Source organism: Danio rerio, chromosome 14 (genome assembly GCF_052040795.2).
Source record: "Danio rerio strain M-AB ecotype USA chromosome 14, GRCz13ab, whole genome shotgun sequence".
NCBI lineage: Eukaryota > Metazoa > Chordata > Actinopteri > Cypriniformes > Danionidae > Danio > Danio rerio.
The window spans coordinates 24,976,152-24,998,393 of record NC_141034.1 but is presented as its reverse complement, the minus strand read 5'-3'; the positions used below and the strand labels follow the sequence as shown (position 1 = coordinate 24,998,393).

At 32.3% G+C, this 22,242-nt stretch overlaps 1 protein-coding gene across 1 annotated transcript; it reads left to right on the top strand.

Annotated features, from left to right (window-relative positions):
* The first annotated feature begins 110 nt into the window (after positions 1-110).
* ids (iduronate 2-sulfatase) lies at positions 111-21,886 on the top strand. The gene is given in 8 exon segments (NM_001080068.1): positions 111-399; positions 507-684; positions 2,775-2,863; positions 6,362-6,562; positions 10,010-10,180; positions 11,165-11,291; positions 12,680-12,853; positions 21,153-21,886. Coding segments are annotated over 8 exon segments (1,686 nt in total). The 5' UTR covers positions 111-177; the 3' UTR covers positions 21,677-21,886.
* The last annotated feature ends 356 nt before the right edge of the window (positions 21,887-22,242 follow it).

The following is a 22,242-nucleotide window of genomic DNA, read 5'->3' as shown; positions in this document are numbered from 1 at the left end:
CAGTTCTCAATCCTGTCAGTGCCACCTTATTGAAGCGAAACTGTGTACTGTCCCTTTAAGACCACCCCCTCCAATCATAGCCAGCCTTTGAAAACCAGGAAGCAAAACACTGGAATTCTCTAAACAGCTTAAAACAAACATGTGAAAGAAGTATCTGAAACGAAACCGCGCAACACAATGAATGTAATGTTCGTATTTACGTGTTGGTGGTTTGTTTTGATTTTTCACCTTTTAGGGCGAGATGTTTTTGCAGCAAAAAGCAAAGATTTCAACGTTTTGTATTTAATTGCTGACGATCTGAGACCAACTTTAGGCTGTTATTCTGATCCAGTGGTCAAATCACCGAACATTGATCAGCTTGCATCTTTGAGCGTAGTGTTTCATAACGCATATGCACAGGTATGTTGTATTAATGCTCATGGAAAACATGAATAATATGCATATGGATACATAATGCATACATCTATACTTATGTTAAGTGTATATTACAATGTGTTCTTTCAAAGCAAGCTGTTTGTGGACCTAGTAGAGTGTCTTTCCTAACAAGTCGAAGACCAGACACCACCAAACTCTACGATTTCAACTCGTACTGGAGAGTTCATGCTGGAAACTACACCACACTACCTCAATACTTCAAGTCTAATGGATACACCACTTTATCAGTGGGCAAAGTCTTCCATCCTGGTATGACGCGTGCATAATTTTCACGATGCGTGAAAAAACTGTATCTCATTATTGAGGCTAAATTCTAATTCTAAAAAAGTCATAATAATTTGTAAGGTGTAATGAAATCAAGAATCTGTGATTTGTTCAGCAGACAGTTCACCCATAAATTAAAACCCACTGACTAAATAGACGTTACATCCAACATTCTTCAAAATATCTTTGAAAAAAAAACAACCTCAAACTGGATCAGAACAAACTTCGAGTCAACAACCTCTTTAATTTTCTTTAATCTTTATTTATTTGACAAAAGTAAAAAAAAAACAAAAAACATTTTCTGTGTTTTTTTTTCTCACCAAATACCTTAATTTAGTAAATTAAAGACATTTTTGATTACAATTGCTGAATAAATCAGTGCTACTCCAACCACAATTAATAATTAAAATAATATAATAATTAACAATAATAATATTTTTTTTTATTTTTTAAATATGTTATATATTATTTTTCTTTAGTAAAAGAGCATTGAATTTTTCATTAATTTAATAATTTTTTTATGATGTTTGGGACAAAATGATCAGGCATAATTCAGTTTTGCTTTATTTCTGAGATATCCTCATGTATCACGTGGTTACATGCTTATTGTAAAACGTTTCAAAGTTTAATGTTCTATAACCATTTTACCTTTATTTTACCTCTGTGACTTTTTGGATCATTTGTTATTTATATAAAGGTTAAAGAAAATGCGTAGTTTCCCCCAAAAATGTATTTTTTGTATTTACACATTCTCCACTTTTTCCAAGTCTTTTGAGTTCTTTTGTTGCTGTTGTACACAAAGGCAGATGTTCTGATGATTGTGGGAAAAAAAGCGATTGACTTTAGTAATGTTTTTTTCCATCATTCTTCAGAATTTCTTGTTTTATGTTTAACAAGTTAAGTGTGAGTAAATGCTTAGCAAATTCAATTTTTGAGTCAACTGTCTCTTCAAAAAAACAAACAAACAAAAACAAAAAACGCACACCTATTCTTGATTACTGCATTTTACAAAATATTTTCAGAATATCTTGTTTTATGTTCAACAGCTTGTAAGATTTTCATAGAGTATTCTAAACTACTGTCTGACACAACATTCAAAGGTCAAATCCCCTTCATAAAGAAAATAACAAATTACTCTTTTAACATAATTATCAAATCATACAATGCATTTAAGCCTAGAGGTTATTTAAAATGTTAATTTTGACTGATTAAAATTTTAAATAATAATTTTTATTATGATTATGTTTTTTTATTTTTTTATTTTATTTTTTTTCAAGATTTTTTGTCTGATTCTGTAGACATTTATACAATTCTGACTCCTGCTGGTTAATATGCTGCATAACCAGTTGAGAGCCTACTGTTTCCTACGGGGTAGGTATCGGGAGTACCACTTACGAATAAAACGAAAAATCTAATCATTAATTTAATAATTTAAGCATAAAAATGCATATCAGTAAATCACAGTTTAAATGGTAAGATAAATTTAATTGTGTTTATTTAAGTAGTTTTTAAAATGTCATTTAATCAATCAATAAAACAACACATCTAAAAATAATCTAATTTATAATTAAATAGTTGATATTATAACTGTTTATTTATTTCATAAAAGTATTATTGTCCTCTATTATTGCCCCCTAATTATTCGTCCTCTTCAGCAATGCAGTGATCTTAGACCCTTTCTTGTTCACTCCAAAACTGCATAAGAACTCCAAATCTTTGTGCAGCAGTGGAGTTTGGTTTAGCATTTTTGGTCCTCCAGCAATGTGGCAAAAAGTATAAGAAAATCATTTGCCAAATATATTTTTTCAAAAGCTAGTTAAAATGTTTATTTTAAAATGTAAAAACAATATTTATTTATTTTTCACTCTCTAAACCTCCCCCCCAAAACACCAGTTCTTGATTACTGCATTTTACAAAATATTTTCAGAATTGGAGTTGCTACTTTACCTTCTGATTTAAGTGTAAACTATATGGCTTATTTTTTTCAAGGTTTTGTCCTGTAATCCTTTCATGTGTTAACTTTCTTGTTTTATGTTTGTCAAATAACCTTTCTCTTTCACGTGCTTGTCCTCAAGGCATTGCCTCCAACCACTCGGATGATTACCCGTACAGCTGGTCTGTACCGCCGTATCATCCACCCTCTTTTGAATATGAAAAGAGGAAGGTCAGTGTGTGAGTCTGTGTGGAAATGTGTTTACACATCCTCCTAAACCTCTGAGCTTTTAAACCCATCTTATGTTCTTAAAGTAATTGTTCACCCAAAAATGAAAATTTACTCACCATTTACTTGTTCTTGTGTGTTTCTTTGGTCATATGGAACACAAAAGAAGACATTTGAAGAATGTTAGATATTGGTAGCCACTGACATCATTAGTTGTTTTTCCTACTATGGAAGTCAGTGGTTACAGGTTCCCTGTCTTTTTTGTTTTGACAGAAAAAATAAACTTTTTTTAAAAAAGTTTGAAACGAGAAAAGGATAAGTAAACAATGACACATTTTTTTAAAACTGCCCTCAAAATGTCCCTTGGTGTACTTCAAAGTGACAGCAGTGCTAACAGTATATACAGAGATGCCTCATTTATGAAACAGTACATCAGTATGCTTTTAGTATCAATACCTGGCTCATTTTTAAAGGTTGTAACTTTTTTTCCAGCATTCTTCAGAATATCTTGTTTCATGTTCAACAGATTGTAAGATTTTCATAGAGTATTCTAAACTACTGTCTAACACAACATTCAAAGGTCAAATCCCGCCTAAAAATTAACAAATTATAACTTGGGCATGGGATGATAATCGTTTTCAAGGTATCTCTCTCTCTCTCTCTCTCTCTCTCTCTCTCTCTCTCTCTCTCTCTCTCTCTCTCTCTCTCTCTCTCTCTCTCTCTCTCTCTCTCTCTCTCTCTCTCTCTCTCTCTCTCTCTCTCTCTCTCTCTCTCTCTCTCTCTCTCTCTCTCTCTCTCTCTCTCTCTCTCTCTCTCTCTCTCTCTCTCTCTCTCTCTCTCTCTCTCTCTCTCTCTCTCTCTCTCTCTCTCTCTCTCTCTCTCTCTCTCTCTCTCTCTCTCTCTCTCTCTCTCTCTCTCTCTCTCTCTCTCTCTCTCTCTCTCTCTCTCTCTCTCTCTCTCTCTCTCTCTCTCTCTCTCTCTCTCTCTCTCTCTCTCTCTCTCTCTCTCTCTCTCTCTCTCTCTCTCTCTCTCTCTCTCTCTCTCTCTCTCTCTCTCTCTCTCTCTCTCTCTCTCTCTCTCTCTCTCTCTCTCTCTCTCTCTCTCTCTCTCTCTCTCTCTCTCTCTCTCTCTCTCTCTCTCTCTCTCTCTCTCTCTCTCTCTCTCTCTCTCTCTCTCTCTCTCTCTCTCTCTCTCTCTCTCTCTCTCTCTCTCTCTCTCTCTCTCTCTCTCTCTCTCTCTCTCTCTCTCTCTCTCTCTCTCTCTCTCTCTCTCTCTCTCTCTCTCTCTCTCTCTCTCTCTCTCTCTCTCTCTCTCTCTCTCTCTCTCTCTCTCTCTCTCTCTCTCTCTCTCTCTCTCTCTCTCTCTCTCTCTCTCTCTCTCTCTCTCTCTCTCTCTCTCTCTCTCTCTCTCTCTCTCTCTCTCTCTCTCTCTCTCTCTCTCTCTCTCTCTCTCTCTCTCTCTCTCTCTCTCTCTCTCTCTCTCTCTCTCTCTCTCTCTCTCTCTCTCTCTCTCTCTCTCTCTCTCTCTCTCTCTCTCTCTCTCTCTCTCTCTCTCTCTCTCTCTCTCTCTCTCTCTCTCTCTCTCTCTCTCTCTCTCTCTCTCTCTCTCTCTCTCTCTCTCTCTCTCTCTCTCTCTCTCTCTCTCTCTCTCTCTCTCTCTCTCTCTCTCTCTCTCTCTCTCTATATATATATATATATATATATATATATTTTTTTTTTTTTTTTTTTAAAGTTTCCAGCAGAAAAAATATCCAAAGTTGCCTGTTTAAAAAAAAAAAAAAAGATTTATAAATAAAAAGATAAATAATAATAAATAAAAAGATTTAGCTTGACATGTTTACTGCTCCAAAATACTTTAAATGTTTCCCAAATAAAATATTTATGGTCAAAATTAAAAAAAAATTTTTTTTTTTTTACCCAGTAATATTTAAAAGGAATATATTTTATAGCAGCAAACTCAATACCGTCAAATCATGATATTTTTATAAAAAGTTTATCATACCCTCAGAATTATATACCGTCCCATGCCTATGTTACTCTTTCAATTTTCTTATTGACTGATTTCAATTTTTAAAAAAAAATATATATAATTATATTAACAACAATAATGATAATATTGTTTTTTATATTATATTTATTTTTTCAAGTTTTTCTGCCGTCTGATTCTGTAGACTTTTGTACATTTCTGCCTCCTGCTGGTTAATATGCTGCATAACCAGTTGGGAGTCTATTGTTTCCTATGGAGGACCTGAAGTGCCACTTAAAAATGAAACGAAAATAAATAAAATTACATTAAAATATTAATTTAATAATTGAAGCATAAAAATGTATATAAATAAATCACAGTTTAAATTGACAAATAAATATACATATTTAAATGTCTATTTATTTAGTTCCTTTAAATGTTGTCTAAAAAGCCAATAAAACAATGCATTTAAAAATAATTTTATATTTTATACTTAAATAAATAGTTGATTTTATAACTGTTTATTGCTTTCTTAAAAGTATATTAATTATTTGTCCTCTTCAGCAATGAAGTGATCTCAAACCCTTTCTTGTTCACTCCAAAACTGTAAGAACTTCAGATCTTTGTGCAGCAGTGGATTTTGGTTTAGAATTTTTGGTCCTCCAGCAATGTAGCAAAAAGTAAAACTAATTAGATTTTTTTTCTGCTGGGCCATTAAAAAATTCTTAGTGTTTAGCTTTTTGTAAGTATGAAATTTCTTCATGGTCTTAAAAAGTTCTTAAATTTGACTTGGTGAAACCTGCAGAAACTCTGGATTAATCAGCAGTTGTTTTCATTTTTAATAACAAAATTAAACCTACAAAAAAATAATAAAAACAAAATAAAAAAATTGTTTTGTCAAAACATTAAAAAAATACTAAAACTATCTGCGATGTTCTTTGACATTGTACTTTAATGAATTAATGCATGAATAATTTTTGGTGTAAAATGTTTCATAACAAAACATTTTCTACATTTTAATAAATGAAGATAAATGTTGCTCTAGCTAACCTAAATAAAGTTGTAAAACAAAAATAATTTTTATTACAGGAAATGTAAGTAAATGCGAACGACTAGTATTAATGACAATTATTACGAAAAACACTATAAAATTAAAATGATACAAATGAAAACCTTTAGAAGAATATTACACTAATTCTAATTTCATCATACATAAAATGTATAACATTTAAAATGTTTAATACTTAATTTTTTTTTAAAAGCTGAAGAGAGGGTGATTTGATTTGGTAATTTGTCAAGTTAGAGAATCGTAAAGTAAAAACTGTCACTAGGTTACCAGTATTTATATTTATGACTCTCTATGGCACCCTTTATGATTAAATAGGCAAAAAATGTCTTCCTTTTGAAAATATAGCACCCCAGTGATCCCTTCTGTGCCTTTATTTATGAGAGTGTACTTTGAGAAAGCAAACAGCAGAAATTAAATTCTAAGTAATTGCAGTGCTTTGTTTTCAATATGTCATATTCTTCTGCTAGGTTTGCAAAGATAAAGACGGCACGTTGCACAGTAACCTGCTGTGTCCCGTGAACGTGTCTGAAATGCCTCTAGGAACCCTTCCTGACATGGAGAACACAGAGGAGGCCATTCGACTCTTGCGCTCTATGAAGGGCTCACAAAAACCATTCTTCCTGGCTGTCGGCTTCTATAAACCTCATATTCCTTTCAGAATCCCACAGGTATGGACTTTTCTTAGTAAATTATGACATGCAAAATGATACCAAACAGCACTGAAAGATGTTCATTGACTCGTCGTCATAGGAGAACCACTTTCACACCAGAACTAACACAGGGTAAAATTATAGAAAATATAGCCATGGCTGTTTTTTAATGTTCGAAACATTATTTTTATTATTGATAGTTAAGGGACTGTTTACATCTGGTCACTTCATGTGTTTTTCTGATCAGATGACTATACGATTATGAAAAGGGCCAGCGTAAATGCATTTTTAAATGCATTTCAGATACATATAATCTGATCGCTTTAACCAGGGATTTTTAACTGGTGGGCCAGGACCCACTAGTGGGCCTCAGTGATCCTGCAGGTAGGCTGTGGTATTAAATGATAAATGAAACTCTCAACATTATACTATAATTTTTGCATACTATCATGATTGCGTCTGAAACTAGTACTCACAAGTCTGTTCATTCACAAACTATGCATGAAGTGAAAGTGAAAGTCTCTCTTTGTGTATTTTTGTATGAACTATTTAATATATCTAGCTATATAGAATCTAGCTGGGCTTAATGGTGTTTCTGCCATAGAATGTAAAATAAACTGCTTCAGACGTGCTCTGGTGGAGCTGTTCACTGTTTCTGTCAGTGATCACCCAATAATATCTGGCTTCAAACTCAACCGCCATCAGAACGACTCATTTCAGAAGTTTTAGGGTGTTTTACTTTATTTTACATTTGTCTTTTTTACATTAGTAGATATTTAATAGTAGATATTCAGTAAGTCCAGTTTAAAGCAGAAGCTGGTCTCTTAGAATCTGTGTATGTTTAAAAAATAAAATGCTGATAACAGAAAATAATATGAGACACAGCAAATATATAAATGCATAAATATATAAAATGATTTAAATGAGCATTTCATACAAACTTTTTAGACAACCCCTGGCTTAAACCACTTCCAGATGAAACCAGACATTTTCTAAATGCATCAGTTTGTTAAACCACATACAGTATGTGCATTTTACTGCTCCACAATTGTACAAAAAAATACAAATAAAAATAGTGTGAGCTTCAGTAATGAAACACAGATAACGTTTGAAATGTTTGTTTTGTCTTATTTCAATATTTTTGTTTCATCATATTTTGACCCATTAAATGATAAAATCCCAATGTTGAATTAAATCAAATAACTGCATTAACAACAGGGACTCTTTATCACGCACCTGTAGTAGCCTAATTTTGTGAATAGGTATGAAAAATAATTAAACAAATATAGTGATTTTTTTTCTCTCTTCCCTTTACAAAGGCACAGTGTTTTCAAATCAATTCAAACATTTTACAGTTTTGAAAAAATCCTAGCATGAGTGGGTACAGCAAAAATAGATGTTATTTTGCCTGTAATGAAAGTAATTGGCGAGCCTGCCTTGTGTGATGATATTTCAATGGGACACAAAAAGAAATGTATATATAGTTTATGTTTCTGTAAAAACAATAGTAATTAAGCATCAAATGCACCACATTTTAATTCGATAAAGTTAAATTTGCATAGAGTGAGATTTGAAGATTGGATTCATATTCGTTTTTGTGCTGTCTCATTTTATGTGACCAAATGGAATCATTTTCACAAGTCAGATAGCTGAAAGAAAACACATGAGGTGACCTTGTGTAAACAGCCGTATAGTTTCTAAGTCTTTTATTTGTATTGTGTAATTTACAAGTCCCTGTTATTTAAATGGGGCAATTATACCTATAAGCACAAATCCATACTGAAAGTTCAGTCATATCTGTTATGTACATATTTTTTTAAGACTATATTTGATCAAGTGATTTATACTAGATGACAAATTGAACCCTTCACATTGCATGTTTTGCAAGATTTCTCTCTTTGGATTTCAGTCTCTGGACTGTCCCACCTTTATGTTAGTAGAAGAACATTATTTTTTTTCTGTTATATATAAATGTAAAAAAAAGTCTAATGTAAATGACTTGTTTTTGTTTAAATGTTTTTTATTGTATTAATTATATTTATATTATTCAGAATTATCTTGACCATCAAGTTAGTGGAGCTGGCATGGCAATAAATACAATTTACAATTTGATACCTATAATGTTATATAACACCAGAAGGTCAAATGTGTTAAAGGATAGATCTTCTAAAAATGTATATTTATATTACTTTCACCTGTTGAGTTATCAGTTTGTGTCCTAATGGATAAAAGAAGGTCATTTGTGGATGCCAAGCAGATATTAGAGGCACTAAATACCATAAGTAATGGTGTGCATGATATTATTAGTAAATGTTGTGTCCTGGATCTCATCAACATCATGTTTATTGACTAAAAATATTCATTTATTGACCCTATAAATGACCTGTGAAATAACAGATATTTTTGGCCATATAAAACCATGTGAACATTTTATCTGCTGGTTGTTTTCGATTTAAAACGCTTGCGTTTTTGTTCTGGTGGTAAATATGGTAAAATTTGGTCTAATAGTAGTACAACCATTAAGAGGTTTTAGATGTTGCTCCACTCTCATGTGTTTTGTAGTGAATGGGAATTTGCTTTAATGGTGAAAGCAGTTTTGAATTACTTTTATTATATTATGAATTACTTCTTAAGTATTATGCTTTTATGAGGTCAAAAAGTCTCACATGGGGCCTTAGATTATGCACACAGATAGAGTTAAGCTTTTGGGGCAAAACGATTTAAAACTCATTTAAAAAATATGGTATATAATGGGATATAAATATGTAATATCACTGATAGATTCAATGAGACTAATAATAAGCAAGGCACATAGTGTAAATAAAAAGTACTAATAAACCCACGGGCTGTGTCATGCATTTTGGGAACAGGACAGAAAAGAAAATATGTTATAAAGGGTGTCTGCGGGGTCTTAGAAAATAATAAAAGTTGATAAATCAATTAATTAAAACTCTTAAAAGGTATTAAAAGTCATAATCGAGTTTTACGAGGTCTTAAATTTTGTTCAAGCATTGTCCAAAGTGTTTGACTCCAAAGAAGCATAAATAAATTTATTTTCCTCCTAATATTAACAATGACATGCTCCATCCACATGATCGGTTTGGACTGTGGTACATCCGGCCAAGCTCCTCTGTCCGGATGGTCACATAATTTGGGACAAACGTGGGAAGGTGATGTGATGTTTTCCACATGTAGCAAAACCAAAGAGATAAACGTACAGCAAAATGGAAAAATGTAAGTTTGCGTACTCTTGGTTAGAGAAAGACGAGTTTAAACAGAAGCTGAAGCCTGTCGCTGAAAACAACCACATAATTTATTCTTTTAAGCTTTTGTTTTTAACAGAGAGTTAGAAAACTATTCAGAGGTTAACCTCACCCCCCCCACCCAAAAAAAAAAAAAAAAAACGTGTGCGAGTGTGTAAGAGCACCTGTTAAATCAATATTGTAAAATACTGTGTTTTTATAGGAGTACCTAAAGCTCTATCCTATTGAGAATATGACGCTAGCTCCAGATCCAGATGTGCCTAAGAAACTTCCTGATGTGGCCTACAACCCCTGGACCGACATCCGCAAGAGGGAAGACGTGCAGGCGTTAAATCTGAGCTTCCCTTATGGCCCAATTCCTAAAGATTTTCAGGTACTGTGGTGTGAAAATTTATACAATGCTTAAGCGCACAATTAATAGATATGAGTTTGAGTAAAATGTAATAATAGTACCATATGTGCCAATGGTTTTTCTTCCAGAATTGAAACAAAAATGTTGTCATTTAGAGCATTTTTGCTAAACATTTTCTTTACATGAAAAACAACAAAAATGTCATCTCTACGCATGTTTTTTTGCTGAATTTATTTTTTTAAGTTCTTGTTACAGTATCTCTCTTAATTTAACTACCAAGCAATAGTTAAATACATATACTAGCTATATGGTTAGGATTAGGGTTAGTTACATCTAGTTATGCATAATTAATTGTAATTAAAATTGTAATTACATGCGTTACAAGGACACCTTTTTAGTTGCACTTTTTTAATGTACAGTTCATGCAACTAACAAATCATATAAGACTTTTAGCTCAATAATATACTTAATTGCTTCTTATTAATAGTTAGTAAGGTAGTATTTAGGGTTAGGTAAGAGATAATTTTTTATAAGTGCTAATAAACAGTTAATATCTTAGGCAAGTAATTGGTAGTAGTTAAAATATGATTTCTTATTAAACTAAAATGCTATCGTTTTTTTTGGAAAGATTAATTTTTTCAATCATATTTATTTTCATCTTGCTTTGTATCCTGCACTTGCACAACATACTAATTATAATTTTAGACATCTGTCGCAGTGCTTTATTTATTTTATTTTTTTTCAATCATGACAAATGAAAACTTTTTGTTATTTCAATAAATTGTCCTTTAAAAAAATGTATTAGAATTTTTGGGAAAAAAGTAGTATTGGACAATTAGAGAGTGAAACATACTTTATCATTTTTCTCAAACCCATTCCTAATGAATCCTTGAAAGATCTATAGAATTTTCAGAGAAAGGTAATTTTCATAGCTGTAGTTTGTTAATGAAGTCATTTTGTGTAAAATCAAACATGATGTATTTTTTTTCTCCCTTCATCATCTAGTTGAGGATCCGCCAGCACTACTTTGCCTCTGTGTCATATGTAGATGCTCAAGTCGGAAAGATACTACAAACCCTTGATGATGTCGGCTTGGCCAAGAACACTATAGTGGTGCTCAGCTCAGATCACGGTTTGTTAAATATCACAGCCATTAGGTGGCACTGTTGAAGCACTGAAGGTTTATATAAAAGCTCAGATTCTCGCAGTCTTTTCTATGGGTGTCCATGCTATTTTGAATTTACATTCTGTGAAGTTCTTTTCGGAAATGATGCTGTCACTGTTCCATTTAGCATAAATTGCAGTTTGTATTGTTTGAGTAGTTTGGCATATGGCACATTTTTTTCCTAGTCATTATCCAAACATTTATGCTACGCAATAAGTGTCTTTTATATAGGATTGGGCAGAACTCACAATGTATTGATATTATTAAAGGAGGCAGTAATATTGATTCACTCAACACTCAGAATGCTGTATTAAAACAAAAAGGAAGAAAAATATATTCAATTGGTTTCATTATAATGTTACAAGGGTTTCATTTTAAATGTTTAATGGTCATTGTTACTAAAAGTAAATACTAAAACTATCTATAACCACTGTCAGGCTTCACACACCAAACATTTCGAATTAAAATGTGATATTTTAAAGATTACCAGACACATTTTTTTTATATACTTAGAGCACTTGGATGGATTTTGTTAAAAAATGTATCCCCAAGAAGAATTTTGATTTGTCAAAGGTTGAACTTAAAAATCTTATCTAATATTTTTAATGTAAATGTTTGGAGTTTTGATTGATTGCTTTTTATTTTTTTGTATCCTCTCTTATTGAATTCTGAATCTGTAATATGTTTGCTTTATGTACATTGATCTTGGCATGAAATAGTTGCTAATGTGTTGCAATAGTTGCTGATGTGGCTAGCAAAAAGTCCCAGCCAGGGGTATAAAAATTTTTCGGTCTGTCTGTCTATCATTTTTTAATGTTTAATTTCATCATATTGTATAGTATGCTTTTTCAAACATCAGTTGTTCATACTTGTAATATTTCTTAAAATGTTACTCCATTTGAATTCTGCTAACTTAAATTCGTATTAGAATATTTAACGTTATTCACATTAAGGAACATTCCACTTTTTTTTTGCAAAATAGAGTCATTATACGCCTCAAGAGTTGTGTTTTTATCATTTTTGAATCAATTCAGCTGATCTCTGGGTCTGGCAGGAGCTTAGCATAGCTTAACATAAATCATTGAATCAGATTAGACCATTAGCACCTCATTAAAAAAAGCTTCTTTATGTACATGATATAACTATAGAAGAGTAGATCTTTTATATAGGAAAGTTATTAAAACTAAGGTCGTTTTTTGAGTGAGATGTTAATGCTAATTCAATTTAATGATCTATGCTAAGCTAAGTTAAAAGTGCTCCTGTTAGACCCAAAGATCCTAAATGGATTCAAAAACTCTAGTTGGCTTCAATGAGAGAAGCAGCAGTGATTGTGAGTGGTTTTCTGTCTCTCTCAGGTTGGTCATTAGGAGAGCATGGTGAATGGGCCAAATACAGCAACTTTGATGTGGCCACCCGAGTACCATTGATGGTGTATAAGGCAGGAGTGAGCTCCCGTCGCTCTCGGCCCGGGGCGAAGACGTTTCCCTTCATCGATGTGTTTCAGGACACACGGGAGCACTTTGGCAAAGGTAATGTTACTCAAAGCAGCTGTCGACATGCAAACACCAGAGGAACCTTCACGAAAATGGAGACTCCAACTGATTCGAAGTCTCTCAAGTGTGAGAGATCAACTTTCTGGAAAATATGTTATGGCTAAAGCATCGGCCCATTTAAAGCTTTGATTATTATTTTGCTTTTGTATTTTACTTTTAAAAATTTTTTTATTTAGGCCTTGACTTTTTTTCTTATATCTCAAAGCTCTAAAAGTGTGGTTTTTGCCACGATATTCAACCTTTTCAATATAAAAAATAAATAAATAAAAAGATCGTCAACAATATTATAGCTCTGTATTTTTAAACTTTATTTAATTTTAATATTATTTTAAACAATTGCTATGAATTTCATTTTAGTTTTAGCTAGTTTCATTAATGTTTTTGTTAGTAGTAGTTTAGTTTTTAGTTTTAGCATTTAGTTTTAGTAATTATATAGATTAAGGGCATCACAGTGTCACAGAGGGTAGAACGATTCCCTCACAACAAGAAGGTTGCTGGTTCGAGCCCCAGCTGATAATAACATATGCTGGATAAGTTGGCGGTTCATTCCACTGTGGCGACCCCTGATTAATAAAGGGATTAAGTCAAAAAGAAAATTAATGAATGAATATTTACGAAGATATAAAATATTGTTAAACATGCTTTCAGATTTTTTTTGGCAGATCAAAAAACGATCAAGTACAAATCATCTACAGCGATGAATATATTAATTCAGTTTACGAAAAGGTTTTGGACTATAGTTTTAGACTGATTTCATTTACAATGATAGTAATCTAAGTCTTCCTCCATATTTAGAAGATATAAGTGTAAAGGCTTGTGCACTAAGATGGTGTTAGATGTTTAACACCTTGTAACTACAGCATAAAATACTCCTTTCCATTTTCATTCATGATTTGTACCTTTTTTTGTTGCAAAATTGTGACCATTTATGTACTGTAGTTGAGAATTTTGTAGTGAAGTGGAAAGACTTACATTACAATACATACAATGTTACAGTACAACAAGCGAGTGTAGGAAAGAAGCATAAAATAGACCATCACCACCTTGTGTACTGATTATTTCTGTTTTTCATTGAGTGCCATTTAGATTTTGCACATTCACTTGACTCGTAGCCAATGAAAATCACTTGGCCATGAATGAAAATGTCGGTAATAAGCGCAATCGGTAAAACATCCCAGAGTGCACAAAGCTTAAATTCATAAATTTGCTGGTACTGACCATAAGTAGAAGTCATGTCAAAAACAGTAGAATTGCATTTCTGACTACGCCACTTCTCAGCCATAGCAATTTTAGTTTCTTTTAGATTAATAGCACAGACCTATTTTTATATACTTGATCACAATTGCAATACGGCAAAAGTTTCGATTTGCATGCACATGTTATCTGGGAAGCACAGTTGTGTATCTTCAAACAGTAAATCTCATCCGAAGGTTAGAGGATGCTCTGCAGAAACTCAGAAACCCACAAAGAAGTAATAAGTAGCGACTAATAATCAGAAGGATTTATTTTAAAAGCTCTCCGCAAATTAAGTTTGGAGTAAAATCGTTATATGTGGATTTACACATACTGTAGAATATTTACTACACAGAATTGTATTTCCCAGAGAAGCTACGCAAACAGCTGCATTATTACTCAAGATTATCTCGATTAAATCAATTTCGGGTTTGAACACAATCTGGCATACACTAAAAAATGTCAGCTTCCACACACTTTCTTCATGTTGTCCCAATACACATTAAGTTAATTTAATTGTTTTATGTTTAATCCACTTAAATTTGTAAAAACAATCAAGTTGTCCCCAAAAAACTCAAGAATTATTGGGTTAAAAATACTGGGTTCTAAACAATTGATTTGTGTTGGGAAAAATTGAAGAAATTAAATTAACTTATTAGGTTTTTACAAAATTTAGGTTGATTGAACATAAAACAATTGGTTGTCCCGCCAAAAAACAAAAAAATTGTGTCGTTTCAGCTAATTTTAAATAAGTAGTTTGAACAAACAGCAAACATGATTTTTTTTAAGTGTAGCTTGTCAGTGAACTTCGAGTTTTCTCAGTCTAAAAGCATGTGCTGGAGGTTTACTAGAACTAGCTTTACAGACAAAATGTGCATGAAACTCTTCGATTAACCTATTATTTAACCAACATGATATCAAAGGAGGCTTGGTGGGAGTTTGCATGTTAAGGAGGTCTAATAAGTAAAATGAATGCACCCAAATGTGGGATACACAGGTTAACTGAGAGCGTACTGTGCGCCTGCTGATCATTCTTGCTTGAAGCTCTCAAGTGTACATTTGTAGCGATCTTTAGAAACAGCCAGCATAAGCAGCTGGAGTAATGGCTGTAATGATAATGCCGCAGCATAGAGAAGCTAATAAGTCCTGAGAGTTATTGCTCTCACAGTGGGCTCTGTATTGTTGCTTGTTGTTCTAATGAGCTGTGCTATATTCAGAACTGTATCAGTAAATTTCGTGGAAATTTCAAAGATCCTCCTTTCACCTAGGAGAAAAGTGGCTAATTTGGTGTGAGTGTTTCATGCTAGTTCATTTGTGTATTGTAGTATATAGAGTTGAATTCAGAATTTTTATCCCTCCTGAATTATTAGCCCCCTTCTGTTTCTGTTTAATGGAAAGTTTTTTCAACACATTTCTAAGCATAATACTTTTTATAACTACTCTCTTTTTTTGTTTGCCATGATGACAGTACATAATATTTTGCTGGATATTTTTCAGGACACTTCTATACAGCTAAAGTGGCATTTAAAAGCTTAACCAGGTTAATTAGGTTAACTAGGCAGGTTATGGTAATTGGGCAAGTTATTGTATAACATGGTTTGTTCTGTAGACAATCGGAACAAATATAGCTTAAGAGGGCTAATATTATTGACCTTAAAATAGTTTAAAACAAAATAAAAAACTGTTTTTATTTTAGCCGAAATAAAACAAATAAGACTTTTGCTAGAAGAAAAATATTTTAGGAAATACTGTGAAAAATATTAACATATTATATAATATGTTAAAGATAATTTGGGAAATATATATATATATATGACGAATCACTCGCTGAGTCTAAAAATGAGGTACTACTTCCGCCATTCATTCACATCTGCAGCTGACGTAAGAACAGCAGAAACTGTCGCTAATTTCACCAATGTCACTTTAGAGTTAGCATTCTCTTGCATAATTTGTATAGTAGTGACAAAACGGGTGATTTTCTCACATTTTAAGATTATAAGACTGAACGACATTAAATGCTTTCAGTCTACAGAGATTTCCTAGTATTTATCTGTTGAAATCGGGATATCACAATAATTAACTCTGAAAAAGCCAAAGCAAAGCAAACACTACCAGATTACTATGTTGTAAATACAACACTCAGGCCCCTATCATACACCTGGAGCAATGTGGCGCAAGGCGCAACGCAATTGTTATTTGCTAGTTTCAGCTCGGCGCAAGAGTCGTTTTGACATTTTGCGCCAAGCTGTTTAAATAGCAAATGCATTTGCACTCATATGAGTGCCCATAGGCGTTCTGGTCTAAAAAAGAAGGCGTGTTGCTGTTTTGAGAAACTGTAATAGTCTGGTCTTTAGACCAGAACAAACAAAGCTGGTCTACAGTCCTAGAGTGTGCCTCACTTACACACTGCTTAATACACACAAGATGTAGAGCAATACACAAATATCTTTACATATGAAAAAGAAATATTAAGGATGTGTGTGTATATGGGGATATATATATATATATATATATATATATATATATATATATATATATATATATATATATATATATATATATATATATAGGGGATATATATTTATATATATATATATATATATATATATATATATATATATATATATATATATAGGGGATATATATATATATATATATATATATATATATATATATATATATAAGGGAAATATATAGGATATATATATATAGGGGATATATATAGGATATAAATATAAAGGATTAAAATCTTACAAAACATATTATTTTCTAGCCTACATAAATTTAAAAAAAACACTGCCTTGAATCCTCCTTCATCTCGGGGGGCTTTTTCAGTTCGTTCAATTTTTAAATAACAGTATTATTCATTATATCCATATTTATATTTGTTTTATTAAAAACAAGCTTAGATTTGTCCACCTGTCAGGTTTTAGACTATATGGGGCACAGCATGTGTATTAGGATATAACTTAGTATTTTGAGCACACTTTGTTATTATTGTTCATTTATTCGTTTGCTGGAAATTAGAACTAAATTTAGAAATAGTTTTGAAACAAATCTTTGCGCTTAACAAACGAAATTAATTATTTATAGGCTTATTGATGTCTGTGCGTACAAGGTTTCCCTATTCACGAGAGCAAAAATGAAAATGAATTATTAGATGCCTTATCTCTCATTCTCGTGCTGTAGATGCTCTGTTTTAACTGTTTTCTTGCTTGTGAAATGCTCAGTTTTTACGTCATGCAAATAGCAAATGCACTTATGGCGCGACGCAACTGGCTCTTAAAGGGAATGGGAGATGAGACTCTGATTGGTTTATTCTTAAAACACACCTATAACTCATTAAGAAAATAAACTCAACCCTTTCAGACCATGCGCCACGGCACAAAGCAGATTTTCCTGTCCTTAAAATGGCAAAAGTGGATTCTGACACGCCCTGAATGCATTTGCGCCCTGCGCTTTCCGCATGGACCGTCAAAATAGAGCAACAGGCTGATGGATGCCGACGCACCGTTTCTACAAAATAATAAATATATAAAATAGGCACTATCCTTATAAATAAACTGCATAGTTGCATTCTAAACAACTACATTCTCACCTCAAAAGTACTTTACGTTGTCCAACAGCAGCAATATTTGTCAGACTGTAGTGAGTTTATTGATCTGCTGTCACTCTTTGGGCGTAGTAATACAGAAGAGTGAGAAGGCTGTAGGAGTGCTGTTATTGCCGAATATCGCACGGCTATCAGCCAATCAGATTCGAGAACCAGACAGAACTGTTGTATAAATGAGCAATATAGTATACAGTAGTATAGTACAGGTTCAAAGTTTTTAACGTGTCTTCTATTAAAATATCAACAAAATTTTAACTTAATTTATATTTTTATATAAATATAATTTTGATTGACCAATCAAAAATCAGATGGCATAAAAATAGAAATTACAGCAAAGCTATACTTTTTTTATACTTTGTCAAATATCCTTGAAATAATATCCACAAAAATATGAAGAAGCACAAATGTTTCTCGAGCACAAGTCGATATGTATTCAAAAACATTTTTTTCTCTGCTTGTTTAAACTACTTATTTAAAATGAGCTGAATAAACACAATTTTTCAGTTTTTTTGTGACAACTTAACTGTTTTGTTCAATTGTTTTATGTGTCAGGACAACATTAAGGAATTGTGTGAAACTCATTTTTTCAACAATGTATTATAAAGATTTTGAAGAATATTGTAACAGTATTTTACAAATGATTATTTTTCTGAAGACTTCTTTAAGGGTTTGTTTGCATTTGATTTTTGATTGTAGGTCATTGATTTCAAGCATATATATACAACATATATATACAGTTGACATCAGAATTATTAGCCCCCCTGTATATTTTCCCCCCAATTTCTGTTTAACGGAGAGCAGATTTTAACACATTTCTAACCATAATAGTTTTAATAACTCATTTCTAATAATTAATGTAATAACATGATGACAGTAAATAATATTTGACTAGACACTTATAGATATTTTTCAAGACACTTCTATACAGCTTGAAGTGAAATTTAAAGGCTTAACTAAATTAATTAGGGTAACTAGGCAGGTTAGGGCATTTAGGCAAGTTATTTCATAATGATGGTTTGTTCTGTAGATTATTGAAAAAAATAATTCTGACTTCAACTGTATATATTATATTGTATTATAGTTTCAGTTTGAATTATGTCAGGCATAGTGCTTTGTTGACTCCCCTGTAAAAGGCAATTAGTACAAAGTCTTGTACATTCGTCTTTTTTATTTTTCTTCAAATCGAAGGCAGGGATTCATCTTGAGGCTGGTTGATTTAGTTCATGGCTTTAAAGTCTTTGTTGAAGGGTGTTTTCAAGTAAAATGAATGAGGAGAAATTCTTGGAAGTAAGGCTGCTGTGTGGGTGGCCACTGCTACGCTCTATAGAATAACAAGTTAAAAAAAAAGATTTGCCGGCCAAACTAAAGTCCTGTTTATACCAACCGTGATGCAGTTAAACACAAATGTTTGAAATGTTTTTAAAAAAGCCATCAAACATATTCACACCGAAGATTATGCCAAAGATTACAGTTTGACATTTTATACAAACATTGTTCAAGTTGTTTGTGATTACATTTCTTTACTGAAGTGAATTTTATTGACATTTTAGTAGTTTAATAGAAACAATATATCTGTGTTATAAGAAATAATTATTTTGTGAAATAACACAGCTTATTAAAGCTTATCTGACAGCTTATTACAGTTTTTATGCTACTTGATCAACCCAGTACATTGCTTCCAACTGCTAAATCTGTCAATAAAATGTACTTTTTTTTATTAGAACTTATTAGAAATCAAGATCTTTAGGATACAGTTTAAAACTACTCTGTAAAAAATAAATCCGTAAAATTTACGGTAAAAATCTGGCAGCTGTGGTTGCCAGTATTTCACTGTTAAAAGTACGGTACAAACCGTAAAAGTAATTTCTCATTTTTACAGTGTACTACAGTATTTCAATAACTTACAGATGTTGGTAATTGGTAATACAGACAAATAACATCTACACATTTTTGTTACACAGATATTAACACAGCCATATGCAGGTGGTGATGAGAAAGATACATAATGAACCAATGCTCATCACAAACTACTTTTTTCCACAAGCAGGAAAGAGTATCAGTGTAAAAAAGGTGCTCAGTGTCATTCACACAGCCACTAAACACTAGTATGGTAACATGCATAAAATTAAAGTCATGAAATAAACAGTGTTTATCAACATTAGATGTAACGTAAATCTCTAATTTACATAACTGATGGGCAACAACTAAAAAGATCCATATTAATGTCAATAAAAAGCATAAAAATTGATGTGTCATGCAGAGATTTCTGGGAAAGTCAGTTTACGGTTATTCACTGTATAGTTTACGGATTTTTACTGTAGCATTTTTACAGTTTTTTTACTGTTGAAATCACAGCCATTTTTTACAGTGAATAAACAAACAGAAAATACCCACGAATCATAAACTATTAGTAACTAATATTTAACAGATGGCTTTATTTTTCCACTGTGTTTGAGTGACTGTTTTTGTTTTATTTTTTACTTATCTTTAGACTGTAGTATAGAATAAAATACCAAAAAAATTCTCTGGCCTTCAGACAACAGAATGAGTGACTTTTATTGACATTTTTGTAGTTTGAACCAATATATCAAGTTATATAAGAAATGATTTAATAAATATGTAAAAAAAGAAAGTAATAAAATAAATAGTACTAACAGGTCATCAAAGTTTTTGTGTTGTAATTTACAGTGCTCCACATAAATACTGTAAGTACACCCCTCACCCCTCATCTTTTAAATTAATATTTTTAATAGGAAGCTATAGAAGATTACATTTGTGCACATACATTAGATTAGTCAGTACTGAATCCACATTTGGAGCTTACCTAATAAAATAACATAATACATAATTAGGCTTTAAAGGGATAGTTCACCTAAAATTGAAACTTCTGTCATCATTTACTCATCCACTGACTTTCTTCAGTTGAATGCAAAGGAAGATTTTCTGAAAGATGTTGTGGATAAATTTTATTTCCATAATATTTTTTTCTGTAATAAATGGATGATAATAAATGGATGATAAATAAATTAGTATTTTAATTGAACTGGATTTAAAAAATGACCTTTGTTGTTCTATTCAAGCTACTTGTTTAAAATGATTCAAAACAAGACAATTCTTACCTTTTTAGTTTAATTGTTTTCTGTTCAATTCACTTAATTTGGCAAAAATAATTAAGTTAACTTGATTGATTTGTGTTAGGACAACATGAAAATGAATTGTTCATAACCCAGCATTAATTACAGTGCGTTCCTGTAATGCAATGGTGTATTTTCACTGCAAACACTTTTATAGTTAAATTTCTTTAACTTTCTACACCTAAAAGAATTAGGTTTCTTCAACTTTATTTATGACGGATTGTTTTTTTAAATGTTATTTATTACTGAAAACAATTTAAATTCCTACATGTATCCTGTTTTTTTTTAATTCCAGGTAAGATTGTAAACAGTGTGGTGGAGTTGCTGGATGTTTTCCCCACACTGGCGAATCTGGCCGGTCTCCCTTCTGTTCACCACTGCCCCTCTCCGTCCTTCAAGATGGATTTGTGCACCGAGGGCTCAAACCTGGCTAATCTGATCCGAAACCCCAAACATCTCAACAGAGAAGCATACTCATTCAGCCAGTATCCACGACCCTCAGACTCCATCCAGGAGAACTCCGACCTCCCAAACCTTGCCGATATCAGAATTATGGGTTACTCTATTCGCTCTAATGATTACCGTTATACTTTATGGGTGGGTTTTGACCCTTTGCACTGCAAGCCCAACATGACTGAGATCCATGCAGGTGAAATGTACATCCTGACTGAAGACCCGGGACAGGATAATAACCTGTTTGATGAATTTGGACATGCAGCGCTTTTGAATAAGTTCGGAACGATGCCTTCGTGGACGGAGAGTCTGAAGCAGCATATGATGTATTTCAGCAGTGGATTGAAATTAAAGGGGCTTTCGTGATTCTGGGTTGTAGTAATGAAGAGAAAATGAATGAATGTTACAATCTTCTGTTGGACATTAACAAAAGGAGATTTAAAGCATATTGTTAGGTTACTGCTATATTTATATTTTTGTAGTAATAAATTATTAAAAGTATGTGTTATCATGGTTAAATTTATGATTTTAATGTATTAATTTAAATAAAATTGTATTGATTGAAATAAAAAAAAATTGATTTAAATGAAAATATATTGCAGTGCCGTGTGCTAACATTATGATTTTATTTAAACATTTTTTTATTTTTTAGAATAAATAAAATTTAGATTAAATAAGTTCTTAAGTATATTTGTCCATTTACATTTAATGTAATGAATTTATTCATATAGTGCATTTATCATGTATGGTCATACACCTAAAGCATTTCACAATCATGGGTGGGGCTCTCTCCACAATACCACCAGTGTGCAGCATCCACTTGGGTGATGCAACAGCAGCCACAGGACAACAATGCAAGTGGGGGCAACAGCTACTGGGGGAGTGGAGGCTGTGGTGACCCCAAATTAATAATGGGACTAAGCCGAAAAGAA